This window comes from Manis javanica, chromosome 2 (assembly GCF_040802235.1).
Source record: "Manis javanica isolate MJ-LG chromosome 2, MJ_LKY, whole genome shotgun sequence".
NCBI classification, from domain to species: Eukaryota; Metazoa; Chordata; class Mammalia; order Pholidota; family Manidae; genus Manis; species Manis javanica.
Genome location: NC_133157.1, coordinates 6,525,950 through 6,553,644, shown reverse-complemented (window position 1 = coordinate 6,553,644; position 27,695 = coordinate 6,525,950). Strand labels below are relative to the sequence as shown.

Genomic DNA, 27,695 nt, shown 5'->3' with positions numbered 1-27,695 from the left:
AGGGCGGGGGGCGGGGGGGGCGGAAGCCGGCCGCCGGCGCGCATGCTCCCAGGGGCCCCGCACCGGCATGGCCGCCGCCTCCCGCGAGCCGGCCGTTGCTGGGCATGCTCGCTGGGGGCCCCGCGCCGGCATGGCGGGCGTCTTCGCAGGGGTGACTCTAATTCTCGGCTTTCGGTTGTAGCCGACCAGCGCTCATTTCTCTTCGGAAACCTCTCGGCGCCTGGCGGAGCCGGAAAGGAAGGGCGGGGGCGGGGGTGAAGGTTGAGCGGGGACTGCGGGCTTCCGCGCCGGCTGCAGGCGGGAGGAAGATGGCTGAGGGCGAGCGGCAGCCGCCGCCAGGTAGGGCGCGCCGGGCTGGGCTGGGCGGGGGGCGCGGGGGCGGTGCCACCGGGCGCGGGGCGGGGAAGGGGTGTGGTGCGGGGGGCTCTGCAGGGGGAGGCCGGAGATGGAGCAGCTCGAGGGGCAAAGCCGAGGGGCCTCGAGGAGGAACGACAGTTGAGGGGCCCTGCTGGAGAAGTGCTGGGGGGCTCGGGGTGAGAGCGGAGAAGCTGGGCTGCGGAGGGGTAGTGGGTGGGGCGCGGCGGCCGGCCGCGGGGAGGCCGGGCTGCCCGGGGGCTGGGCGGGCGGGCAGGGCCGTGGGCCGTGGCGGAGGCCTTTGCCCCATCTGGGCCGAGCGTGCCCAAGTCAGCTTTTTTACCTGTGGGGGGGAAGCTACCAGGGATGGGAGCGAAAGTGGGGGTGGTGGCCCGTGGGCCCGGACCCCCCCTCCAGCCTCCCCTCATCCACCAGCCCTGCCTCCTCCTCGGAGGACGGGCTCTGGAGTTTCAGTGGCTGAGAATTTATTGAGAGAAACCGCCCTTGGTTGTCTAAACCACTAATTTAAAAAGGCTGATCAAGGAGATGAGAGAGCCTCTCTCTGGCATCACCATCTGTAACTTTTATTTACACTGTGGCTTCATCTCAATCGCTTCATCTCAAATAACTGGGATGCAGGTGCCACGGAAAGGAACTTCTCTCAGAGTCGGTTTCCTGGAGCAGGGGGGTGCTGGCAGGCTAGCCGGCCCCTCCTTGAGCTAAGGACTGACTGTAGGTATCTCTTAAAATTCTGACCCCGCAAGTAGGTTGGCCAACACAGCTAATGTCTGGAAAACATTGGATATTCCTTCCGCTGTGTCTCACACTTTGTGATCTCTGGGAAAGTCTCAGAAGGGAGAAATTCTGAAGATCAAAAAGAGGCATCCCCTCGCCACCCCCAGAAGTAGATGGACAAAGAGCTGGGAATGGTCTGTTAGGGCGTTCGAAACCAGACAGTTACTTCCTTTGGTGCAAAACGTAGGTGCATGTGCCCTTAGAGGTTCTAGCAATAACTTCAGGAGACACAAGGCCACCAGCATTATCAGCGAGATGCATGTGTGTCTGAAGATGGGGGATGGGAGGGAGGGTGGGCACAGACCCGAGCACTGCAAGAGATGCAGGCTCAGAGAGGTCACCCGTCCCTGGAGGTGGTACTTCTTTGAAGTTTGGAACAGGACATTTTGGAACAAATGGAAAAAACTACTTAGTGTAATGGTGAAAACCTTGGATTTTAGAATTACAAAGACCTGGTTCCGCCTGGAATTCAGTTTCTTAGATTTCAGAAATCAGTGCCCCATAATCAAAATACTTCTGCAGCAGAAAGTAAATTCCCTCAGTGGGGGACACAAAGCCTGTAAAGGTTCTCATATCAGTTAACAGTTTGGGTTTAAGTTTTACACTAAATGAGTTTGTGCCAAACTTATTTTAAAAACTGGGTTTTTAGACCTTTTCAGATTTTGAAATTATGGATAAGGGATTGAAGGTTTTTATTTCCCAGTGTCATAAAGTGAAGGAAATCCTGCAAATAGTTTTTTTTTTCTGATTATAAAAGTAGTATATGCTAGATTTTAATACAAATATTTATCTCATAAATGGGAGTTCTTTATAGATAAGTCTTACCTCCTAGAGATGATCATTACTAACTTTGGTGTTTAATCCTTTACATTTTTCCAGTGCGTGTGCTAATAGGTTTGTTTATATTAGTATGTATAGGTTTTATAAAAATTAAATATTACATACAATATAGTGCAGTTTCTTTTTCAGTCATTTAATATATAGGCTGTTTTTCTATATCAGTAATTTAGATTTTGTGAAAAAGCTATGAAGATTTCCATTATTTGGGCATATCATTATTTACCCATTGCCTTATCGATTGATATTTGGATTGTGTCTGATTTATTTTCAGTGCAGTAAGCACCTCTAAGACTAAATCTTTGTCAGTTTCTATGAGCGCATCTGAAGGGTTGATGCCTGTGAGTAGGACTGTTGGCTTAATGGGTACATGTAGTTTTTACATCAAAAGACTGAGTGCTGAGCTGCCCCCCAGGAGGTTCTACCAAGACTCCCACCAGCGGTGCTGGAGAGTTCCCGTTTCCCGGTCTGTAATCAGTGCCAGGTGTTTTTAATCCACCAGCCTGATTTGGAAATCAATCTCTTTGCTTATTCAGAGGTTGGTAATTTTCTTTCAAATGTTTATTGGCCATTTGTATTTTTTCCTTCTTTGAATTTATGTCTATTTTTTTTAACGTATGTTTGTGCCTAAAAGGTCATGTTGTTTTTATTTTTCTACCCGTTTTGCCCATTGGGGAGTAGGAGGTGAGGGCGTGGCAGAGCCACTGTCAGTTGAGGGGATTGTCTGTGCTGCTCAACTTCTTGCTGAGTAAGGAAAGCAGGAGGCCAGTGTGTTCGGCCTGATAGGCAGGCCATTACTCTGTCCTGTTTATGCGAGGGCTTGGTTTTAGAGAGAGTGGGGGGTGGGGCGGAGGGAGAGAGAGAGAGAGAGGATTAGAGTGGGCAGGGAGAAGATTCTATTTATTTGTTTTCTTTCTCATTTTCTTTGTCAAGGGTCTTCAGAGGATACCCCTCCAGCCACTCAAAACTTCATCATTCCAAAAAAGGAGATCCACACGGTTCCATACATGGGCAAATGGAAGCGCTCTCAGGTACCAGTGGTGTCTGCACTGTGGGGTCGGAACTGGAATGGGAGACTTGGGCTTTTTCAGAGACTTTGGTTTGCTCGGTTGTGAGCTCCTGACCCTTCTTGCTCTTGGAGCCAGAGCTGTTGGAAGCCAGGGAGAGAGGCAGGCAGCTGACTGTCCTTCCTCCCTGGAACAGCACTCCGACGTGCTTTAGTGGGAAGGTCTCTGGTGGTGGGGCCAGGGGAGCCCTGGAGAGTTTTGTGCATGGTTCTCTTGAGTGTTACTATATTGGATGAACATCAGTGTCCTAAATGACAGAGTGTGTTACTCTGATTCTTGATTGCAAGTAACAGCAAGTCTGGGAGAGGAGGTGATCTCTTGAAGCCTAGGCCAGGGAGGTGGCCAAGCCTAAAACTACTTGGGAACTGGGACCTAGAGCCCTGGGGGCAGACCAGCTTTCTGTGCTACTTAGTTTTCATGGTGGGCAGAGGGTAATAGTGTGTGCCTCTCGGGATTCTGGTCCAGGCTGTGGAAGGACGGAGACTAAGGGAAAGAAAGCCAATTTCAAGATCCCACAGAAGGCCTTGGGCCCATTTCCAGCCAGGTGCCTATACATGGTCTGGTCCGCGGGGGTGGGGAGCGTCCCTTGTACAGAAGGGCAGGTTCTCTGAGGAGTCGCCGTGCTTACATTGAGCTCACCGCCTAGACCTGCCATGCTCTGTCCTCGTTGGGGCTGGGGCCACACGAGCCTATATGGGTCTTGTTTCACAAGCCTGCCCTCTAAATATTTGGAGATGGTTATCCTGTGTTTTCTGAGTTGTGTTCTTTCCCCGAGTCTTCACCAGGATGAACGTTCTGGTTCTTTGAGGTGTCCAAATGACATGGTTCGAGTCCTTTCATCATCTTGCTCTACCTCAGGGTTTCTCAACCTCAGCACTGTTGACATGTTGTGGTGGCTTCTTTGCTGGAGGAGACTGCCCTGTGCCTTGTAGGGTGGGGTTTGGCAACTTCCCTGGCCTCCACCTGCTAGATGCTGGTAGCACCCTTTACCCCAGTTATGCCAACCAAAAGGTCTCTAGACATTGTCAGAAGTCCTCTGGGAGCGGGATCTCCTGGGCTGAGAACCACTGCTGTACCCCGAACCTGCAAACTTGTCCAGATCCAGACATGGCTTTCGTTCCTCCCTTTCCTTCCCCTGGATGGTTTCCAAGGAGGGCTGGTGTTGATGATGTGTCAGGTACTTTTTAGCTCTTTCATTTAATCCTCACAAAAACCCTGGGAGGTGGGCACAGTGGTCATCTCCATTTTGAAGGGGAGGAAACTGAGACCAGGAGTTAAAGAAATTTAGCGAGGGGTTGAGGTGAGATTCAAAAGATTCATGCCCAGGTCCTCTGACTCTAGAGGCCCCTGGGCTGAGCCACTGTGGTCTAGGCCACATGACAGCAAACTACTGGCTGCCAGCCTCTCTGGCCCTCTGCTTATTTTGTAAATAAAGATTTGTTGTAACACAGCCACGCTTGTTTGTTTATGTATTGCCCATGGCTGCTTCTGTGCTACTGTGGCAGAGTTAGAACTTTGTGAACCAGACTTTATGGTGGAGCCTAAAATACGTACTTTCTGGCCCTTTGTGGGCAAAGTTTGCTGATCCTGCACTAGGCACCGACACTGTTTGGAAGGTGTTGGTCACTTTTGCTTCTGGAATGGATGCTGAGTGATACCTGGTAGAAGCCTTTCACTTGCTCTGAAGCTCATCAGTCAAGTTCATGTACCTGTTGAGTAGACAAGCGACTGTCGTGACCCACGGTGTTTCACTAGGCAGCACAGTGCAGCAACCAAGAACTTGGGCCTGGGGTCGCATAGCTCAGGGCTTGAAGCCCAGTGCTGCTGTTTTTTCTTCTTTTGTCAGAGGCAAAGTACTTAACCTGGCCAAGCCTCAGTTCTCTCTGCTATGAAATGGGGTTGTCTGGCTTAAATGACTTAAGCCTGAACTGCTGGGCATACAGCAAGCCTTACTGAGCAGTGGGCATGATTATCATTACAGTGACGGTGATGGTGTTAGTGGAGACTGCACACAGTTATGTTCATAAGAATGTCCTGAGTTTTAGTCACCACAAGACCCGGACCCATGTGGGAGCAGGGACCGTGGAGGGGACCCTGCCCTTTGCTGCTTTGCCTCTTTGTGTCCCAGCGTACCTTGCAGGAATGATCATGAACGCAGGCTGCAGTCAGGACAAGGGCCCTCGCGACCATTCTGTAGGCTGGCTGGCAGGATATTGGTATAGGAATGCTCCTTTCTGTATGCTGAGTAGGTTGATCCTCAGCGCTTGTTGAGGATGCCGTTCACACCCGTAAGGCTTGTATGAGGAGGAAAGTGAGAGGCAAGTGGGCTGAAGCAGAAACAAGCCCAAACAGAAGTCGCTGCTCCCAGGAACTGCCTGGCCAGGGGCCTGCACCCCTGCTTTCTTACCCCTGTGCTGGCTGTAACCCTGCAGCTCAACAGGGAAGAGAGTGCCCAGTTGGAAGCTGGTGATGGGTATGCTGGAGACCAGGCCACAGGCAGAAAACAGTTTCTTCTCCTGGGAGCAGAGCAGCCGCACTGCAGGCAGACGGCCTGGCCTGTCTGGCGGGGGAAACATCTAGAAGAAAACCAGGGGAGGGCCCCTTGGTGTGTTGTCCTTGGCCTCCTGCTTTGGAGTTTGGCCAGTAGGGTCTTAGCTCCACATCTGATGAGATCTTGGTCTTAGGAGACCTTGGGCACGTCACTTCTGAAGCCGTGGTTTCCTCGTATATACAGTGGGGACACTGGCAGTGTCCACCTCTGTGGGTCGTTGTGCAAAGAAACTGCCAATGCAGTAGTGAGCACAACTCTGGCTTTATGTCCTGTGTCACTGTGGCCTCTGGCTTGCCAGCTCTTTCGGACAGAGGGTAGGGATCGGGTATTTGGTGTGATCTTTCTGCTTCTCCTGCTGCCGTCTTGGGAACCAGAGGAAGCTTGGAGCACTTTGGTGACTGGGTGGAGCTGGGGGCTGGCTGGGGTGTAGGGAGTTGGGGGTCTGATTCACCCCTCTGTGTCCTCATTCCTCCCCTCTGTTTGACAGGCATATGCCGACTACATCGGATTCATCCTCACCCTCAATGAAGGTGTGAAGGGGAAGAAGCTGACCATTGAGTACAGAGTCTCCGAGGTAGGCGCCGGCGGTCCGCCATGGCAGGGCCTTCCGAGAGTAACTGCGGAGCCGCGGGGGCTCATGGCCCACGGGGGCCAGTTCAGAAAGTGACATCGCCCAGACCCATGTGCACTTGACATTTTGGTGTCTATTCTCCTAATCTTTAAAAAAATATGTTAATAGTTGTGTATTTTTAAAATTGGGATCAAGGTAAACAGGCTGTCTCATAGGCTACATTTCTTCTAACTCATGTTTTTACATAATTTTTTAAATTAAAAAATTACAAAAGAAGTAAATGTGCTCACCGAAGGGATTACTGACAGAAATGTGTTAACAAAAAGCTGACTTCCCCCTGTTGTCCCCAGTCCCCAGCTCCCAGGGGCAGGCCCTGTCACCATTCTGGGGAGTGTCAGCCAGGTCTGCCTGTGAGCTCTTCCATTCCTGCCGTGTCAATGGCTGCCCCCTTGAGTTGTTGAAACAACCCCCTAACTGTAGACTTTGAGGTTGTATCTCTAACCACTGCTGCTCTGACCGTCCTTGCATGCAGGTCTGGTCGGGAGCAGTACCTAGGGCAGGACTGCTGTGTGGCTAAGTGCATCCTGCCCTAAGGATTCGTTCCTGGGAGTGGAAGCACCGAGTTGAAGGGCACGTGCTACTAGGTGGACGCTCTTTAGCTGCTGTTGCAGAGACAGGCGTGTTTGTGGAGGGTGCGCAGGAGCTGCACGGAGGCCCAGGCCTGTGGGAAGCTGTGTTCTTCTGGCTCGTTGCTCGAGTCGGATGCCGTCTCTCAGGGCTAGGTCCCAGGCCTGCAGTGGCCTCTTGTTTTCTTGTCCGGTGGGCTCAGAGCCAGCCTACCTCAGACACCAGGGCTAAAGTGGCCTCTTTCAGTGCCCGGTCCCAGCCTGTTCTCCGCCTGGCCCAGTCTGCCCACCGGTCCCGAAGCTAGCACTGCCGTCCAACCCCTCATACTGCACCCCTGGTAGAGCTGCCTCTTCCTGGACCCTAACTGGCTTTTGGGTGGCTTGAGGTTCTGTTCTGTCACTTGAGGGGAGCTGGGCCTGTGCTGGAGATAGACAGCCTTCTCTTGGGAGCCGGGCCACCAGTGGCTTCTTGGCCTCTTGCTCTGGGCTCAGTTGACGGTGGGGAGAGAGGGCTGCTCCTGAGCCAGCTGGGCTCAGTGGGCTGGGGTGTGGTAAAGCTAATTAAAGGGCGCTGTTGTAATTACCCCAGCAGATCCCGAGCTGTGAAATCTCTCTCAGGCCTCTTAATTGCCCCTGAGGCTTTGATTATAGGTGTCCCCACAAACCAGATGTCATTTCAGGTCGGGAGCAGTACCTACGGCAGGATTGTTGTGTGGCTAAGTGCATGTGTTCTGGAGTCAGATTGACCAGGCTTTGATGACCTCTCGCTTTCCAGCTGAGTGGCTTTGCCCCCACTCACCCTCTGTCTCGTCACCAGTAGAGGGGGAAGAGCCAGCAGACCCACTCATGCCATGGGGAGATTCACTGAGATGCCACCTGGAGGGTTTTTAGTCCAGTGCCTGGCACATACTAGGTGATGCTATCAATCTTACTATTATCATTAGCTAGTGTTTGGTTCCAGTTGCCCGTGGTGCTGCTTCATTTGGGGCTCTTCCTGCATTGGGGTTCATCCCAGGGCCGGGACTGCTGGCTGCTCCCCACTGGTGAACAGAGGGGACTAGTGTGGTCCACAGAGGTCTCTCAGCCTCTGCCCACAGGGGCGGGGGCAACAGAAGGCGCCGTTCCCAGTGTGTGGCCTCGGCCCCTGTGGTGGTCTGGTCCTGCTGCGGCAGCTGCCTGGGTCCCCTACTGCTCACTCCTGCCTCCTACTGCAGGGCAGGCAGCTGCCGCTGGGAGAGGGCGGAGGGGCCTCGGGTGGCGGCTCCCAGCCCACCTGCGAGCAGCCAAGGGTTCTAACTAAGGGCTAGTAGATTGGCAATTTTTATTTTGTGAAATAAAAAAAGCATTGGTCTAGGGAGAGAGAGGGTAGCTCAAATTATTCTGTTTTCCTATGGGTTCTGTCCCACAGTTCCCTCCCCTCCAGCCTGTCTCCCCCAGCAAGCCAAACAATAGAGGAAGCCCCCTGTTTTCAGTAAGCCCTCTCCAGTAAGAGGGCTAGGAGCCTTTTAATTATTCATTGGCCCCGCTGAGCTCCTGGCTCCTGCTGGCCTTCCAAGACCTTCTCTGTCCCCTTCTGTGCCTCACCAAAGACTGTGCTCTCTGGGGAACGGGGCCCTGCCTGTGCTTCCTGGGGCCAGGTTTATGGTGTCATCCCTCCTAAGTCCCACCTGCTGCATGGGTCAGGTTTGCTCTGTCCTTGCAAGCTTTTCCTGGTGACCTGGTTCTTCACAGAGCTAGGCTCTGGCAGGGCTTTCTGTCACATTTTGGAAAGGCAGTTTTATGTCACCTGGCCCTTTGCTTCAGCCAGGCATAAGGGGAGCTTCCTCCTCTTACAGGTAACTTCCTCTCCCCCATGCCCCAAAGATACGGAAATAGAAGGTAAGGGAGGGTAGCATTCGGGGCCATTGATGTGTTGCACAATGCCAGGGGGCACTATTTACATGGACTGCAGTGGGACGTGCGTAGCTATGCAGGGACACTGGTGAACATGTATTCCATCAGCTCAAGCCCGCTTTCCCCCCTTCCCCAAGAATGCACGTAGCTCCCTGGATTGTTCTCTTTGGAGTCTGCACAAGGGCAGACCATGCCCTTGTCACAGCTTTTCATGAGGGCGCCACCCTGTTGGCTCCTACCAGAGCCAGCAGTTCCTGGGGGCATCTCCATGTACTGTTTATGCCCAGTAGACAGAGGCCAGCGTCTTGGCAGGGTCCCTCTTCCCGGGACTGCCCGACTCTGAATAGCTTTCCATGGAGCCTACTGTTCTGACCTCTTTCTGCAAGTCACACTGTCTTGCCAGTGGGTTTCAGCCCTGGGCAAGTTCGCTATGGATTCAGTGTGACCAAAGAAATGACAGTAAAATATTCTTGGGGTGAATGGGTTATACCCAACTTTACTTCCACAGTGGCAGGTCAGTCACTAAAATCTCATCCACTCAGAGCAAGTCTGCATGCAGCAAGCTGGTCTCTGCCTCTGGGCCTCTGTCCTTGGCACTGCCACCACTCCAGCCTCTGCTCTGCTCTCCAGCATTGCAGCCGTGCTACCATATTGCCCAGAGCACTGGGCGGAGCTCTTTAGATAGAGTCAATAGCAGCGTATTGCCCACACGTGTGTATTGAGCTAGCCAGCCAGGGCCAGGTGAGAATCCCAGCCACAGGAACCTTCATTTTATCCACACACACCCAGAAGGAGTGTTTTCCTAGTTGCCTTCACAGACCTGGGCTTTGGATCGAAAGCCTCATTCTGATTGCCTCACTGACGTGTTGTGTGCTAAAGCGGTGCTAGCCTGTGACACTGATTCCGCTTCTTAGTCCTTGCCATCCAGTGTGACAGGTATAGGGCGATGGGCTTTCTGATAACGCCTGCCCTACAAAGCATTACACACACCTGTACCTCTCACCTGGCAGTTCCACAAAAGGGGAGTTTCCAGATGGTTTTTCACAGTGCTGTGAGTGGTAGTGAGTGGCTGGAAATAACTGAAGCACTTAACAGTGAGGGATTTGGTGAGTGAATTATGGTACATCAGTACAGTGAAATATTATTCATTTATGAAATATTATTTATGATACATGTTAAAGGCTGTTGTAAAATCATGTTTACATATTGATGTAAGGAATAAGGTTCATGAGGACACCGAGCAGGCTATGAAGCAGCGTGCTCTGTAACCCATGTTTTAGAGTCTATATGTACATAAATATACACTGTGCGAGACACTGTATTAGGTGTATTTCCATGGCCTGTTTAGGCCTCATCACAGCATTAGCAAGTGTTTGTCATCATGCCCATCTTTGAGATGAAGAAACAGGCTCTGAGAATTAAAATCACCCACTCAAGGTCCCACAGCAACTACATGGTATTTTTATTGGATTTTAATCCAGGTCCATCTGCCTTCAATATTCTTACCATGAAAAACAATAGAAAATGCTATAGAAAGACAAAATTGGAGAGTATGTTAAAATGTTAGTAGTGTTTATTTCTGGGTGGCAGGATTGCTGATTGTTTTTTTCATCCTTTTACGTTTCTGTTTTTTGTGATGTGTAGATACTGTGTAGTAAACAAAAGACTCCAGTGAAAACCTACTGAAGAAGATCAGGGCTGGAGTTTGTGCTGGTCCTGCAGCTGCTCCGTGATAGGCTAGCTGTAGAAACCAGCTGCTGAAGCCACCCCTGTCTGTGCAGCCTGGCGCTGGGCCTTCTCCGTAAGCTCACGGTGCCTGACCACTCCTTCACATTCAGAATGGTTAGGAAGAAAGAGAGAGCAAGGAGAATGCCAGTCCATTCCCCGCCTAGGGGTCACTGTCCAGCAGTGGTTGGGACTTCCCTCTAGCGCTAGCTTGGGGTCACTAGTCATTGTGGTGTGGCCCCCTCTATTTTGCCTCCACAGGCCATTGAGAAACTGGTCGCTCTTCTCAACACTCTGGACAGGTGGATCGATGAGACCCCTCCGGTGGACCAGCCCTCTCGATTTGGGAACAAGGCTTACCGGACCTGGTATGCCAAACTTGATGAGGTGAGGCTGCCACAGAACAGGCTTGGGGGCTGGGCTGGCGGGGAGAGCTTGCGGGCATATCTAAGTCACTGGGGACTTTGTTAAAATGGCAGTTTCATTTACCAAAAGTAAAAATGGATTTACCTTCTGCCCCAGCCACCTTCTGGGAATCACCACAGTCTTCTGCACAAGGGTATTTATTAGGTCATTGTATTAATGATAGAATCCAATGTCTCAAGTGTTCGTCTGCAGGGGATCAGTTAAATCAACTAGTATGTCCATCCCTGGAGTACTGTGCAGTTGTGAGAAAGGCTAAGGAGGCTGATGCGGAACTTGGGAAGGGGCTCCGTGATTTGTTAGGTTAAAGAGGAGCTTGGGGCATCATGCACATGGCAAGCTGCTTTTTGATAAGACAGAGGGGGAAATAAAGAGATATATTTGTATTCTCCAGTTTGCATAAAGAGACATCACTGGAAGGATACACAAGAGGCTAATAAAGCTGTGATTTATTTTTGAGGGCAGGGGAGAAGGAATTGGAGATTTCTCAGTGCATCCCTTTTATAATATGTATATTTTTGAATCATATGAAGGTGATTCCTATTCATAGCAAACAAAAAATAAAAATGCAGGATCTCGGGCCACATTATTACAAAGCAGAGTCTGTAGGACTGGGGTGGAGCCTGGGACTGCAGATTTTCCCCAGGTGTCCAGGAAATTTTCATGCCAGGTGTCCATATACTGAACTTTGGGAAACTTGGGTCCTAATCTCTCTGGCCCAGTGTTTTCACATAGAGCAGAGGGGGATCCCAGGGACCCAGAAAAACACTATCACTGCCTAATTAGCAGCGTGGCAGGGCTGCCTCTGGACTTTTAAGATAGCAATGGTCTTGTGTTTTTAAAAGATTTTTAGTGAGTTATAACTTGAAAGAAAGCTGGCAAATCATAGCTGTACAGGTTGATAGATCTGTTTTTTACCTATGCACCCACCACATATGTCAAGCTGTAAAACATTCCAGTATTCCAGCAAGGCCATAGTGCCCCCACCCAGTTGATATCCCCCAAACTCTTCTGGTTTCTAGCGCAGTGTCACCCACGTAAGCTGAGTCCGAAGCTGACTTCCGTACCATCCTGCAAATCGTGGTGACTACTGCTTCTTTGTCTTAATTTTCTGTTGAAATGGTAAATCTCCAAGGAAGTAAAAAGCTAACCTTTGATCTGGTTGCATGGAAAGGCCTCTCCTCAGTTCCACCTCCCCCCTCAGGGGCTCTTTCACTGTCCAAGGTCCTAGTGGTCATTTTTTCCTGTTCTGAACTTCATAGACATGTCTGACCTCTTTTGCTCCATGCCGCGTCTGTGAGATTCATCTGTGTTGTGTGTAGCTGGGGAGCTTTCTCCTCGCTGCATGGTATTCCATCACACGAACGTACCATAATTTATCCACTCTATTGTTGATGGACATTGCAGCTGTGGGTTGTTTCCATATTTTGGCTACTATATAATGCTCCTGTGAACATTGTTGTATATGTCTTTTGGTGTACATGCGGCCAAAATTCTTGCTGCTCTGGGAATGTGAAGAAAGATGGTACCTGTGAGGATGTCAGTGAGTTACCAGATGGGGGAGTTGAATGGTTTCTTTTCAGGTTCCTCCTGCCTTGCTCTCAGACCCTTGTCCCCTGGAGGAAGGGTGAGCAGATGAAGAGCGACCTCAGGGTAGCCTCTCTGTTATGTAAGAATAAATGGTGTCTCTCCTCTTCCTTCTGTGGCCAGTCAGAGCAGGGAGCCAGGCCACCTGGCATAGCAGCCTGGGCCCCAGCCAGATGCTGTCCCAGGGTGCCTGCCCACTGGGATGCTGCCCAATCTGCTACCACCACTTGTGTCTCTTGTGTTATCAGGAAGCAGAAAACTTGGTGGCCACAGTGGTCCCCAGCCATCTGGCAGCTGCTGTGCCTGAGGTGGCTGTCTACCTAAAGGAGTCCGTGGGCAACTCCACACGCATCGACTACGGCACAGGTACCTGCCGCTGCTAGCGCTTGCTTGGCTTCACGGAAGCCTTTTCTTGGGCTGCTTCCTCTTTGCTCCGGATTGTCTCTGGGCCCTCTGATCAGGCAGCCTGTCGGGCCAGCTGGGGTGCAGTGCCCCCGGGCACAGGGATGCCTGGTACTGCTCTTGTGGCTCTGGCTTGGTCCACCAGGGGGAGCTGATTTCTGTTCTTTGTAAAGACGGTTTCTCTGTGAGCACATGATCACCACCGAAACAGTAATTTATTGGGCACTTACTATATTGCAAGGCAGCCCCTCCCAGAAGCTCTGAGAGATGAACGAGCTCGGTAGCCTGTGGCAGCACGATGGTGTGGCCTTTCCCCATACCCTGTCTCTTAGGCACAGTCTGTGCTCTGAGCTGTCAGGGAGAGGGAGTGTGCAGGCACCTTAGGGCGTGTGTTCTGGGGTGGGGCTTGAGCAGGGCCCCTGCTTCGGTGGCCTTTCCGGGCCTTTCTGCCCTCAAGCAGGCAAAGACAACAGCTGCCGCACTCCCAGGGCCTCGCCTCGCCCAGGCCCCAGAGGCAGGCCTGGAGAAGGAGAAGGGTCCCCCCAGACCTGGGTCCCGGGAGAGTCTGTCATCCGCTCCTCCTGCTGCTGGGGAAGAGGTTTATCAGATGTTTTGAGACTTTCAGGGACAGGCCTTTGGCTAAAGCCAGCAGGGACAGACCTGGAGGGGAGCTGGCCCGGGCAGCACGGGGTGGCTTCTGCTCTCAGGTGTGCAGGAGCCCCTGAGTGATGGGTGCTGAGACTCTGGCTGGGCATGATTGGAAACTGTGCAGGCCCTGGAGCTCACAAGCTTCCTAGGCCCTGGAGGGACCTTCATTCTATGGACAGGATAAGAAGTTGCTGGAATATTCTTTCCTCACCTCCCTACAAATACATTATTTACAACACTATGAACCATTGTGTTCAGTCCAAAGTACAAGCAGTGGTTTCTATAGTGCTGACCATTCCAGACATGGTTGGGAAAGGAAAGGGGGTGGGTGGCTTTTGACTCTATGGTGACTCTTAGGATAATCGTCTGAGCTAATTACCATGGCTGCTGAGGCCTGATGTCCAGCCTCATCTTATACTTCGTCCCTTGCTCTCTCTGCATTAGCCACACTGGGATTCTTAGGGTTCTTTAAATATAGCAGTTTTTTCCAGATCTCAGGGCCTTTGCACATGCTGTTTCTTGTGCTGGAATGCTCTTCTTGCTTCCCTCACTCACTGTGCCAAACTCACTGATTTTTCAAATTTCAGATGAAAGATTACTTTCTTAGGGAAACCTTGAATCTTATGTCAGGGTCCACTTGTGATACCCTCCAGTTATCCTGTCCTTCCTCTGAGCTAGACTCATGGAAGGGATTGTGTATTTACTGTCTGCCATCATGATAGATGGCAAACTATCAGACAAGGGCAGGGACTTGTTTGCCATTGTCCCCTAGTGCCTGATACAGACAGTGACTGCCCCCTTAGTAGGTGCTCAATAAATAGTGTGGGATTGATGAGTGGGTTACAACTACACCATAAAACATGAGTGCCTATCTGAGAAGTCAACAGCATGGGCCTTTTAGAATTATAGTCCTGGTGGTTCTCAGATAGGCCCAGGTCTTCTGGATGGTACGGTAGTTTGGCCTCTGGTGAGGTCAAGAACAGCCCAGCCCTTCTTTAAGAAGACTTTCAACCTTGGCTATTTTTCCTCCCCCAGGACATGAGGCAGCATTTGCTGCCTTCCTCTGCTGTCTCTGCAAGGTTGGGGTGCTGCGGGTGGATGATCAGATTGCTATCGTCTTCAAGGTGTTCAATCGGTGAGCCCAAGGGGGGCGGAGGGGCAGCTGCCAATGGGAGAAGAAGAGAGGCTCTTTCTTCCTTATTTCTGTAGACTGGGGACAGGGTGCTGGACGGTTCTCCCGGGTGGCTACTGGTCCTCTTGTCCTGCCCTGGTCGAGCTTTGGCTGTGGATGGGGTGTCCAAGGCTCATTCCGACAGGTTCAAATTTGAGTAAAAACAAGTGAAGAAAGTATCGTGTAATGACTGCCAAGGCTTCTGTGGATTTTCCAGTGGAGGCATGCTCTGTGCACTTTACTGAAACTCATCTATTCTGCCAACAACCCTAGCAGGTGGCAACTGTTGTTTTCACTTTACACATGAGGGAACAGAGGCACAGAGAAATCAGGTCTCTTCCCTAAGGTCACACAGCCAGCTGAACCCAGGCAGGTAGGCCCTGACCTGTTGCCCTCACCTGCTCACAGCACAGGTTGTTTCAGCCATCAGAGAGCTCTGACAGTGCCCATTTCAGGCCCCACCTCGCAATGCAGAGGCCAGAGCTCCTGCGTGATTATGGCAAAACCCCTGGTAACAGTGAAGGTTGGAGCTGAAAGGATCTAGGAGATGATTTACTTGGACACCCATAAGCTTTCCAAGTTAGGGAGGCTGAGACTCTTGCCCAGGGTCTCACATTGTCAGGGACTGATGGCTCTAAAACCCCTTTTCCTGGGCCAAGAGAAGGCTGAGTGTGGAAGAAAAAAATAAGGCAATGTTACTTTGAGAGTACCAGCTGATGTATAACTTATGCATGTAGGTTTTAATTGAAGTAGAGACCAGTTACCTCCTAGGTGGTTATTTCTGGCCTCCTTATGCTCCTGGTGGCAGAAGGGTTGAGACCGTCTTTGTGCTTCTTGCTACCTTTCCTCTTTTCCCCACCCTCCTGTGCAGGTACCTTGAGGTCATGCGGAAACTCCAGAAAACATACAGGATGGAGCCAGCCGGCAGCCAGGGAGTGTGGGGCCTGGATGACTTCCAGTTTCTGCCCTTTATCTGGGGCAGTTCGCAGCTGATAGGTACTGTTGGGGGGTGCGTACCCCTCCATTATAACCCCCCTTCCCTCCTTCCTTCTGCTCAGGGCAGATAGCGACAGCTTGTAAAGCGGGCATTAGAGCAGCTGTTGACAGGGGCTGTTTGCTGCCGACCTCTGCTGCGAGCCAGGGCGGCAGGCTGCGGGAGGCGGAGCAGAGCGCTGCCGAGATAATGGGACATGACGTGGGCTGGAGCAAGGGCCGCCCGCCTGGCGTATAGTGGACTCCTGGCAGCAGCTGTGGGGTTTTATGTTGAAAACGAGGGACTCTTTTGACTCAGTGACCAATGTCATGCACTGTTATCTGCCTTTGTGCAAAGGGGCCTGTCAGGGAGCTGCCACCAGGTGCGGGGCTGTGGGCACATCCTGCAGACCTCCTCGGGTGGCTCCTCCACTTTAAAACTGCTCTCTGGGCTTGGGCAGCTCACTGGGGTCTGCGGTGCGTGAGGGTGGGGCAGTAATTTGTTTCAACAGAGGATTAGCTGCCTACAAGATAGTATTAATAAGTGACCCTTCATTGGTGCTAGTTCTTTACCAGGCATCGCTCTAAGTGCTTTGGGTAGATGATCTCCTTGAATCTTCTCAGTGACCCTGGGAAGGGTCTTTGCCAGCCTCAGACCAGTTACCATTGACTGACACTTAACCTGTGCAGACCCCATGCCTCGTGCTTTACTGCGGTCATGCTCATCAGGTGGTACGAGGGCAGTGCTGTTCTTATCCCCACTGCACAGATGAAGAAACTGGCCCTCAGAGGGCTGAAGTCATTGGTCCAAGGTCGCATGGCTGTAAAATGGCAGAGCTGGAGCTTATTACACTAGAGTACTCTCCCCGCACAAGGCCGTTCATTACACCTGGGAGGTCAGGTGTTGAGGGCACAGGGGCACGACTGCGGCCCTGGGGTGGGTGTGGACTGCGCTGGGCCGAGGTGGCCAGAGGTGTGAGCACGTTTCTGAGCTATGGGGCTCTTTGCTGTTCCCAGACCACCCATATCTGGAGCCCAGGCACTTTGTCGACGAGAAGGCTGTGAATGAGAACCACAAGGACTACATGTTCCTGGAGTGCATCCTGTTTATCACCGAGGTGAGCAGAAGCGGGTGAGAAGCCCACGGCAGCCTCCAGGCTGAGATGAATTGAGGCTGGTGGCTTTGGAGAGGGTCAGAGGAGCCAGAGCCGCTGCCTGAGGATGGCAGGCTGGCCGGCCCTGGAAGCTGGGTTACTGGGCAGGAAGGCCCACCAAGCCTCTCTGCAGGTTCAGACAGCATTTGGCTGTCCGGGATCTCCTCCCCCAGATTACTGGGCTGAGGTTCCTGCTGAACCCCACGGGGCTCTTGAACCGAGAGACTAAGACGCGGTCACTAGCTGGTCTTGGTGACTAATGCAGGAGGTTAGCAGGGTGGGTGGGTATTGGGGGTGGGTGGGCCCGGGTGGCTGGGCCCACAAGGGCTGTCCAGCTGTGTGTGGGTGTGCGGGATGAAACCGCTGCAGGAGGTGGAGAGGCTCCTTGGAGTAGACAGGATTGATTTCTGCTGAAGAGCTATGTCTCCTGTCAGAGGACATGGGGACAAGTGAAGCAGAGGTGAAGATGAGCAGGCCTGGACTCCCAGCCCGCTTGGTGGGGGTCATTTATGTGGGTGCTGTTGACTTGCTATGGCAGGGTCTCCCACAGTGTAGCCTCGGACCCTTTCCTTCAGATCACCTGAGGAGTTGGTTGAAATGCATGTTGCTGGGCCCAGCCCCAGCTTCCTGGATTAGGAATCTTGGGGGACAAGAGCCAGGAACCTGCATTTAAATATACTTTCCAGGTGACTGCCTGTGAAAGTTGGGGACCCACTGCGCTCAGGGTCTTTCTTTCCGGAGGTATTGGGACCTTTCATCCTCATTTCTCATGCCCTATACCCTACTACCCCCACCCCGCTTCCAAAGGGTGCCCTGGCTTTGCTGTCTGGCAAGGGTCTTGATCCTGTTTTTTTCCCTGATCCCTGTGTGCATGTCTGCTGGCCCCAGTGATGTCACTGGCACATACCCAGGACCCCTGTCTGCCAGGGCTGCCCTCTTGGCTGCCCATTCTGAGCCCCGCAAAGAGGAGGAGAAGCCTGGTAAAGCAGTTATAGCTTCAGGCTCCTGGTCAGCATTCGGCTCAGGCCTCCGCCAAACTCCAGAGACCAGAGGGGAGTCAGCAGGTGGAGCCTGGACTGACGGCGGGGCCACCACTTCCTTCTCTGTGATCGCTGCCTTTAGCAGTGTAGCAGGCCCAAGGTTGGAAGGACCCCGGGGCAGCTTGGCTCACTGCCTGAGAGCTGGTCACACGCTGCTTCATCCAAGGGGAATGTGAGGGTCTGAGGAGCCCTGGGAGACCCCACAGGGAGTGGCAGGAGCGGAGTGGGGCAGGGGTGCCTGTTCTAGTCTGCGCTGCGGGCTTTGCTCACATGGAGGTGAAGGCTCAGCTGTTTGGCTCCCCCTGGTGGTTGGCCAAGTCCAGAGGTCCCGGTCAGTAACTAACAAGAAGGCTAGTCTGAGCCTTAGGAAATATGGAAAGTGATTCCAAGTTACAACTGTCTTTTTATTTGTTTGGTTATACTGGTATAAAAACCCAAAAGCTTTCCCAAGTTTGGGACTCAATTCCTCTGCTAAAGGAAATCCTACAGTTGCCACTAGGTGGCACCAAAGGCACATTGACTTGGAGAAGGTGTTAGTAACTTAAATTTGGGGAAGAGGCAAGAGCCCTGAGGAAGGCAGGCCCTAGAACTGTGGTGGTTCTGCACCCTCTCGGCAGGGGCCTGTTGTCACTTTGGGTCTAGGTGCTTGGGCGTGGTCGTGCACACTGGATGCTACCGAACCCTGGATGCTGGCAGGATCCAGTGCTGCGGTGACAGAAAGGACCCCCCTTTGCTCCCGTGACCCAGCCTAGCGCAGGCTGGCCTGGTTGCTGCCTGCAGCGCGCACTGTGCTAGCTCCCCAGAGCTCTGCCCTGAGCCAGCCCCACCCCACCTTCCCTCACGCCGGCGTTCCACAGCCCTAGCCAGGGAGTGGCCTGGCCTGGCTCACCCTGCCCGAGGGAGGCTCAAGGCCTGACGTGCGGATGCTGGGACAGGAGGCCTGCATGTTTTCTCTGTGCTGTGTTCTGGAAGAGGGGCAGTGTTGCCTCTGGAGACCTGCGATCATGGCGCTGGTGCAACGAAATTAAACCAAACAACCAGAAATTGGAAAGGGGACTGAGCATCACCCTGCCTCCCCCTGGGGACCAGCCCCTGACCTGACCTGGCGGCCCTGGGCCTCCCTGGAGGAGGGGACCACCTTGCAGGGGGCTTCTGCCACCTCAGGAAATGCAGCCCTGGTGCCTTTAAGAGCCCAGGGCAGGCAGGAAAAGAATTTCAGTTTCAATCTGGCTTCTAAATTTGGAGTTTTGGGAAGGGAGGGATCAGATTTCAGCTGGAAGGGAAGGAGCTGACAGGAAGGCGCTGTGCATTCTCCCCCCATCCCCCCTCGGTTACTGACAGAGGAACCATTTACAAAAGGCCGATTCTCTGGGGAGTGGAGAGGCAGGAACGCAGCGTCTGTGAGTAATTTCCTGCTCAATATGGCTGCTCTGACTCACACGATTCCCCCGGGGTCACCGGGGGCTGCAGCTCGCTCGGCGTGCTCTTGCTCTTCTCCCTTTGTGGCTAGAATGAGCTAATTTTTTTTGTCTTCTCGCCCCCGATTCTCTTTTCCCCCCTCATCTATTTTCCTTCCCAGAGTTGCAAAGTGTCCTAGAGGACCCAGGGAGGCCTTGGGGCCCTGGAGGCCTGGCGGGGGTGGGGCCCCTACCCCCCCTCTGGAGAGGCCGCCTCTGGCCTTCCTGCGGTGGGGGCAGGACCGCGGGGGCGCAGGAGCGGGCCGCTCTGCCTCCGCCAGCAGGCCCGAGGCCTTCTAGGCCTCCCTCCCCCGTGCCAGGTGGGCGAGGCTGGCCCAGGCAGCAGGGCCTCTGGTTTCCCGGCGTCCGTCTGCTGGCCGCGGCCTCACAGCCCTTGCTGACCAGGCCTCTGGAGCGGCTGCTGTGGACCGAAGCCAGCAGGGCGCCTCCTGGGGGGCTTGTTCGCAGGGCCTCATCCAGAATGAGGCTGGTTCCTCAGCCCCTGGGATCCCCGAGCTGCTCAGGGCCTGGACGTGTGCGGGAGAACTGGAGCCCGGCGCCCGCCCCGAGGGGCACAGAGCCTGGGGAAGGGGCGGGCCGAGAGGGAGGGCGGGGGGCTGGGGGCGGAGCCTGGCCGAGTGGGACGGTTGGAACAATGCTCCTTGCAAGCCAGGCACGTAGGCTGGGGGCACCGGCTTCCCTCCTCGGGGAGGTGCCTTAGGAAGAGAGCGGGGAGAACTCTCATTTGGGTGATGAGACTGGGCCTGGAAGAGCCCTGCGGGGACCAGAGTGGGTTTTGTCTCTGCCTAGTGCCTTGTGCCGTGGCCTGGCTTCATGGCTGGAGAAGGGAACCTGATGGCCTTGCTACTGAACCTGGGGGTTGAGACAGGCTTTTGGGGAGTTGGACCAGGGAAGGGAGAGGGACAGGGGTAACTTTGGAGCCTTGGGGCTTAAGTCGTACAGCTTTGTAGAACCCTTCCTGGAGAAGTGAGAGGGCTTCAGAACTGGTCACAGCCGAAGCGGGGGGTGTTAGGTGTTCCTGTGCCCTTAGTCTTATGGTGCCCAACATGGAGTGAGAGCTTTGGCCCAGCCTTTCTCACTGAACACTTGTCTCCCAGCCCTGCCTCCATGCACGGCCTCTTCTGGAACCTTCCATCCACTCAGGGTCCAAGTCCCTGCTCCCTTGCCAGCTCAACCTCTTTGCTTTTCAAACTCTTTCTTCTGAAGCCTGGGACTCAGGGTGCTGAACCCCATTCCCCAGCATCACTGCTGCTTATAAGCTGGGAGCGGCAGTGCTGGTGAATAAGTATGAGTGTGCCAGCCTCATGCTGTTTGAGGGCACACGCAGACACACCAGCTTCCCTGTCTCAGTGCTGTGGTTTCTGATGTCCCGGGCACTTCACTGTACTTGTTGCAGAACTTCTCTCTTCCTTCCCAGAGGGCTGCTCTCAGCAAGATGAGGGACAGGAGCAGGGCAGGCCTTGCCCCACTTGCCTGTGGCTGTCATCCCTTTTTTAACCCCTGCTTGGGTCAGGCCGGCTTTCTAAACACCCTTTCCTCTCGAATCTGCTGCAGGTGCTCCTGGCCCACATCTGCCCCCTTTTCCCTCCCCCTGTCTGCCTGCCTTGCAGAGGCAGTGGGACATCTGGGTTTGGGCTTACCCCTCTCCCCGAGTCCCCCAAGCTGACCCCCTGTGGCCCTCCCACCTCTGCCTCTGGCAGGTGCAGACCAAGTACTCAGTGGCAGAGCCCACCCTGGGTGAGGGTCCAGGCTGCTGCTGCTGTTTGTCTGAATGGGAGTGGGTCCCTGTCTTGGCAGGGTGCTCTGTGGTCCTGGGGAGTTGGGGGTTGCACCAGGATCCTGGGTGATTTTATTTTCCTAAGGCTGCTGGATTTGGTTGGGGGAGAATCAGGCCCCTTCTTTTGGCTGTGGAAGAAAGAGGGTGACTCTGGGGGCTGTGTTTTCCCAGTGGGTCCTTCAGGCCAAGAGGAACCTTGACTCTGGCACTTCTGTGTGCCTGTGTGTGTGTGTGTGTATGTATGTGTACACGCCCATGCCCCACAGGCAGATGCTGTGGCCTGGTCCCCAAGCGTGTGTGTGTGTGCATGTGTGTCTGTGTGCGTGTGTGTGTACATGCCCGCGCCCCACAGGCAGATGTTGTGGCCTGGTCCCCAAGCGTGTGTGTGTGTGTGTGTATGTGTACATGCCCATGCCCCACAGGCAGATGCTGTGGCCTGGTCCCCAAGTGTGTGTGTGTGTGCATGTGTGTGTGTACACGCCCATGCCCCACAGGCAGATGCTGTGGCCTGGTCTCCAAGTGTGTGTGTGTGTGTGTGCATGTGTGTCTGTGTGCGTGTGTGTGTACATGCCCATGCCCCACAGGCAGATGCTGTGGCCTGGTCCCCAAGTGTGTGTGTGCATGTGTGTGTGTACACGCCCATGCCCCACAGGCAGATGCTGTGGCCTGGTCCCCAAGCGTGTGTGTGTGTGTGTGTGTGTGTGTGTGTGTGTGTGTGTGTGTACACGCCCATGCCCCACAGGCAGATGCTGTGGCCTGGTCCCCAAGCGTGTGTGTGTGTGCATGTGTGTCTGTGTGTGTGTGCATATGCGCGGGAAGGCAGCAGGGGAGGGGATGAGGTGGCCGCCTCTCCAGCTGTGGCCTCTCTTTTCCAGATGAAGACGGGCCCCTTTGCAGAGCACTCCAACCAGCTGTGGAACATCAGTGCCGTCCCCTCCTGGGCCAAGGTGAACCAGGGTCTCATCCGCATGTATAAGGCCGAGGTGAGTGGGGGCTGCTGAGCCCCTCCTCCACCCCACCCTGCTGTTTGCCTCTGAATCTTGGCCCAGCCCCTCTGACAATTGAGGACTCAGAATCTCCATCTCTGGGATGGGCACTCAGAAAAGCATGGGGCTGAGGCCCAGCTCTGCCCTGTGACTGAGACAAGGCCCTGCTGCTCAGAGGTCTGTCACATGGCTGAAGGCCCTGCAGGGAACACAAAAACAAAGGCATGCCTGGGAGAGGGTTTGGGAGGCATCCTTCATGCTCGTGTTTCTCAAACTTTGGTGGATCTGATTGCTGGGCAGATGGCAGGTCATGGGGGAGGCTGGGAGACGCATTTGTAATGACCACTTCAGGTGGGCCTGCCTGCTCTCAGGTCAGGGTGGTCTCCCCCAGCTTCCTGTGCTGGGCCTTGGCTGCCAGGCTCCTGGGGGTGTCTCCTGCCCTCTCACCTTCTCCTAGCCAAGCAGGTGACTTTTTCTGTTGCAAGTAGGAGGGAGACATTTTCTTCCCACTCTGTCTCTTCCCCTGGCTCCTTCCACATTTTGGGCAGACCAATCCTGGAACCGCCTGACCTTAGCCAGGGAAGGGCCTAGGTGTGAAGTCCCTCACCTGGAACAGTGGGTCCCCAAAGTCCCCACTTTTTGCCTTCAGGCTGGGGGTCTCAGATGTTTTCCCGTGGGTGCCTGTTTCTTGACCCTTGGCCATCCTTCTCTCGTGGAGGGTGGGAGGTTCCCTGGGTCTGCTTGATCACACCCAGAGCTTACTTAGATCCCCTCAAGGGAGGCAGGGAAACGGGGAGGAATGGATGTCGGAGGCTTGGGTGCAGTTTGGTAATGAATATGCTTCCAGTTGGTCTGGCTCGTCTGTTTGGCCTGAAGGGGTTAACGGTGCTTGGGACTGGAACTGACCGGGCTTGGCCCTCTCTCCCCCTCCCTCTAGTCCCCTTCCTCTGGGCTTCACATCCTGTGTTTAGGCTCCAACCCACATACCTCTCTAATCTGAGAGGCGATTCGCCTGGTCTGCGCAGGCTCCTTCCGCCCCCCCTGCTGGAGAGCACCTAGGTCACTGCCCTCTGGGAGTCCTGTTGTTGACGCCCCTGCCCTCGCCAGGCCCACAGTGGGTCCTAGTGGGAAGCAGCATAGCCCTGCTGAACCCTCCCCCCTACTCCCCATCCCCCGTGCTGCACAGGCAGGGCTCTCCCGTGCCTGTCCTGCTTGGGATCCTAAATGCTGCCCTTTTTGCCCAGCTCATACTCTGCCCTTATCTTGACCCGGACCCCTTAAGAGCAGAACAGGAGATGCTGCCCCCTTCCCCTACTTGCCCCTTCCCGAGGCAGAAGAACTCCAGGCTGACCAAAGATGAGGGAGGAGTGAATTAAGATTGGAAATTGATGGTACAGCCAGAATAAAACAGGCGCAGTGTAACGATCGTCGGTTCTTCTGCTCATGTCGCGCACGAGGACAGTGATCGAAGAAGACCGCTCTCAGCCTCGCACCAGGCGGAGGGAGCGCAAGTCGGTGACGCAGCGCCCTTCCTGGGGACGGGAGCCTCCAGCCCTGGGTGCGCGCAGGCGCAATGTAAGCCTGCAGGCTTGCCAGGCTGTGTGGCGGCCAGACTTCTCTGTAGGACAGTGCTGGGATTCACTGGCTGGCTTAGGGACCCCAAGGTCTCTGCGGTGGCTGGCACACGTTTTTAAGTTGCTAGCAGTTGCCCTTAGTCTTTGGTCCCTTAGAGTCCATGGAATCGCATGCGCCTGGCCCAGATGTCCAAGGAAGGGACTTCCTGTTTCAGACCAGTCCTCAGTCCATGGGGAAGACCTTGAAAGCCCACTCAGTCTTGAAGTTCAGAAGGGGGATGGGAAGGCCAGCGCTCCCAGCTGGAGTCGGCTGCTGGGGGGGAGTTTGTCCCCTGAGCTGCCAGAGGCCCAACTAGCCTGGCCTTAGGTGGCCTGTCAGGTTTGTGGTCAGCTCTGCATCTCCAAGCTGCCCGTGCCTACCTGTCTGAACTGAAGAACTGAAGGCTTTCGGCCCCCTTGGGGGCAGGGCCTGTCTGTCCTGCGGCTGTCACTGTGCTGGCACCCCCTTCAGAAGAGCCTGTCGAGGACCCGAGAGCCCTTCTCCCGCTTGAATCTCTAGCTCTTGAAAGGCCCTGGGCCTGAGCTGCCACTGGAAGGGTCTGTCTGGATACACCGGTGGGGCCCAGGGCGCAGTTAGCTGGGAGAAGGCCTGGCCAGAGGCGCCCGTCTGCTCTTGCCCTGGAGCCCTGGACTTCCTTGGCCCCAAGTAGCTTCCTGCCCTTAGCCTGCTCCCGCCTGCCCTCCGTGAGGCCCTGGGGAAGCTCACGCTGGGTCCCTGAGGGCAGAGTGCAGAGAACTGCCCCTGTTGCCTCTCCCTAAGCCTCTTGCCTTCCCAGCTTCTCTTAAATGAGAGCTAGATGCAGGCTGACCTTTGACCCTTTCTGGAATTCCAGGGCCCTGGGGGGCCCCCCCTCTTACAAACTCCCACCACTTCCTTGATGACATAAGCACACTGGCAGCTGCCTTTGCCTCTGGCCTGAATCTGGTGCTGTTCCTCCCCCCCCAGGGACCCTCCCCCTCCCCCTGTCAGCTGTTTGCTCCCCAATTCCTCTACCCCAGGCCCGGGAGCCTGGCTGTGGCCTGGAGCTGTGCTCCCACTCTGAGCTGAGTTCCTGTCCTTCCTGCACTGCACAAAATGATTTCCCTTTTCCTGCTCACCCCCTGGCCCCACTTCAGGCCTTGCGGACGCCCCCCCAGCCTGACACACAAGTGCAGCTGGCTGAGACTTCCTGATTTCTGTACCTGGGTGTTGAGGTGAGGGGGCCAGGGCCAGTCCCAGCACGCCTTGGTCTCTCTAGGTTAGTTGGAGCTTGAGACTCTGGTCACAGAGTGGGACTCTCACCCACTCTGAGGCCATAAGTGTTGTTCCCACCCAGCCAGGAGGTGCCCAGCACATCCTGGTTGTTTCTGTGGTCAAAGGTGTGAGAGGAGGCATATCCTCAGACACTTGGAGTTGCTTCCTGAGAGAGCCAGCTAGTGACCAGGCCTTGTGGTGGGCACAGCTGTGTCAGTGCAGGGAGCTGGAAGCTGGGGCGCCCCCTTCTCTTCCGTCCTCCGTGGCGCTGAAGCAGTGCCCAGGCCAGAGGGTGGGCAGGTGTGGGCCTGGGATCCGGCTGCCTGTGGACGGGCCAGCTTTTGGGTAGGCCCTGCTGATGTCTGCATCTCCCCTCTGCTAGAGCTCTGAGCAGCGGCCCTGACTGGGCTAGATTCAGGGAGGGGGTCTGCTGAGGATTGCCCTGGGTGTGGGGGGAGGTCAGCTCGTTCTTACTGTTTCATCTGAAGTGCCAAGATGCCTTCTTAGGCCAGAGAATTGAAAATTGGAGAACATGGGCCTTGGGCCCTTCTTAGCTTGTGTTCAGATGTCCCCACACGTTTTCTCCAGCGCTGGAACCTGCACTTGTGGGGTCCCCAGTGATCTGGAGGGCTCTTTTCCTCTGTGGTCCCTAACGTCCCCCTCTGGGCCCAGTGATCTCATTCGGCCGCCTCTCTTCCTGGCTTCTGCTCTGTGGGGTTGGGCTGCCTTCTCTCCCTCCCTCCCTGACCCCCACTCTCAGGTTTTGGTGGGTGTGATGCTTGTGGAGTGAGGGTCTTTGGACCGGAGGGGATGGTCGGGAAGAGGTAGGAGGCCTGGCCCCTCCCTGAAGGCTGGGACCGCCCTGAGCAGAGGCCTCCCGGGAACGGCATCGCTGTGCGCCTTTGGTGTTGTCTGGGGGTCCCCTGGAGGCCCGAGGGGCCAGAGCAGGCCTTGGCACTCGGCCTCACCCGCCGCTCTTCCCCTCCTCCCCGCAGTGCCTGGAGAAGTTCCCTGTGATCCAGCACTTCAAGTTCGGGAGTCTGCTGCCCATCCACCCTGTCGCATCCTGCTAGGAGGGGCTGAGCAGCAGGGCCATCCAGGCTGCGGTCCTGTGCCTGCCCCCCGCCCCAGCTCCACTCCTCCCCACCCCCTCCCTTGGTTTTTTTCTGTTTGATGAGAGGCTGTTTACTGGGGTGGGCGGTGAGCTTGGGGTTGAGAGAGGCCCAGGGCATAAGGCTGAAGGACTCAGGTTGGGAGAAGTGACCAAAGTGTGGCCAGTTTCCTGACTTCCCTGTGGTGGACGGGCAAGGAGAGAAGGGCTGGGGTGGGGTCCCCACGCCTGGCCTCCTCTCTTCCCTTTGCTCCTGTCTAGCCCCTTTTGAGACCTGAGCTGGTGTGCACGACTGTGGGGAGGGGAGGTGTTTTGCTGTTGTCATTGCTTTCCCTTCCCGTGTTCCGGGCCTTTATGGGGGTTGGAGCAGTCACTCCCTGCAGGGTGGGTCCACTGGCCAAGCCACGCGTCGGTGGGTAGGTGTCTGGGTGTTCTGGAGGCTGGTGGCCAGCCTGGGGTGAGGTCAGGGAGGGGGAAGCATCGGCTCCTCCGGCCGGTGACCTCCCAGCGCTTCTCCAGGCCCCCTGGGCCTGTGGGCATCGTGTCCCGCATCTCTGCCTGCTTCTCTGTCCTCTGGCCCTTGGCGTGGCTGGGTTTCCTGCTCAGAGCCACTCCCCACTCTGGAAGCTGCCCTCTGTGTAGGTGCTGAGGTCATGGGAGGGCCCCAGCAGGGCTTGCCCGCCAGCTGACTAGGTGAGGCCTGCCTTTTCCAAAGCTTTCCTTGGGTCGGGGTGGGGGGTGGCAGAAATTCGGGGAGGAGCTTGGGGCCAGTTGCCGTGGAGAAGCCGGATTCTTCTTGGCAGTCTTGAGTCCAGCTGCTCCGCTCTCTCCTCCCTGCTGCTTGCTCCTCCCAGGCCCCTGAGCCCTGCTTCCCTGCCCCTCTGGGCGGTGGGTGAGTGGGCCACAGTAGGGCTCAGAAAGCAGCAGCCACTCTTGCCCTGCCACCTTCCAGACCCGCCTGTTGGCATGCTGGCATGGGGTAGCAGTGGTCACCCAAGCCCAGGGTGGGCAGCGGCCACCTCTGAGGATGGGCAGAGGCAGGTTGGGCAGGCCTACCTGAGGGGTGAGGAGTTGCTGGCATGCCGGTTCCCAGGGTTCCTTTGAGGGCTGCTCCTGGGTCTTGCTCTGTCCAGGCCTGCCCTTCTCTGCTACCCCTGCCCCGTATCTGGGTCCACATACCCTTTGGGAAGGGGGAGCTCCCAAGAAGCACAATTCAGGGGCTTGATCCTTGGATCTGGGCCAGTGGCAATGGGCAGAGGCTGGGACAAGAGCCACAAGAGTCGCAAAGGAGTTTTCCCAGGGGAGGCCCAGGGCCTGCCTCCCTCCCAAGGTCCAGACCACCACCATCCTGGCCCCCCCTGCCCTGTCCCCCCTTGTGCCCCCATATCCTTGCTCCTTCATTGCTGTTCATATTAAAGCCTCTGTTTTGCACCTGTCACTTGTGTGAGGTTTGTCTTTTCATGCCACACGCTTGTTCCATCTCCACGCGACTTTCTGTGCCCCCACCAGGTCCCTTCCCTCGGACCGTGGAGTCTGGGGCTTGAGCGGCCCCAGCCGGGTTCTGGGTTGAGCCTCTCCTGGGCCGCTAGTGGACGTGTGATGGTTGTTCAAGCAGGCCATGGCAAATGGCTGCCACCATCCTGAGCTGCGAGGTGTTAG

The 27,695-nt window shown here is 55.1% G+C and overlaps 1 protein-coding gene across 3 annotated transcripts; it reads left to right on the top strand.

Annotated features, from left to right (window-relative positions):
- Nucleotides 1-36: 36 nt before the first annotated feature.
- Nucleotides 37-27,695, top strand: PTPA (protein phosphatase 2 phosphatase activator). 3 transcript variants are annotated; one of them, XM_073223200.1, is made up of 10 exons: nt 37-339; nt 2,920-3,017; nt 6,092-6,178; nt 10,681-10,806; nt 12,678-12,795; nt 14,515-14,614; nt 15,522-15,646; nt 16,640-16,740; nt 21,947-22,054; nt 27,546-27,695. In XM_073223200.1, exons 1-10 carry the CDS (start codon nt 309-311, stop codon nt 27,678-27,680), a joined length of 1,029 nt encoding a protein of 342 aa, XP_073079301.1. In that variant the 5' UTR covers nt 37-308; the 3' UTR covers nt 27,681-27,695. The 3 variants fall into 3 exon arrangements, with proteins under 3 accessions (XP_073079301.1, XP_036863860.1, XP_073079307.1); XM_037007965.2 differs by lacking the exon at nt 27,546-27,695 and adding an exon at nt 25,921-27,472 and having other exon boundaries at nt 40-339; XM_073223206.1 differs by lacking the exon at nt 37-339 and adding an exon at nt 451-533.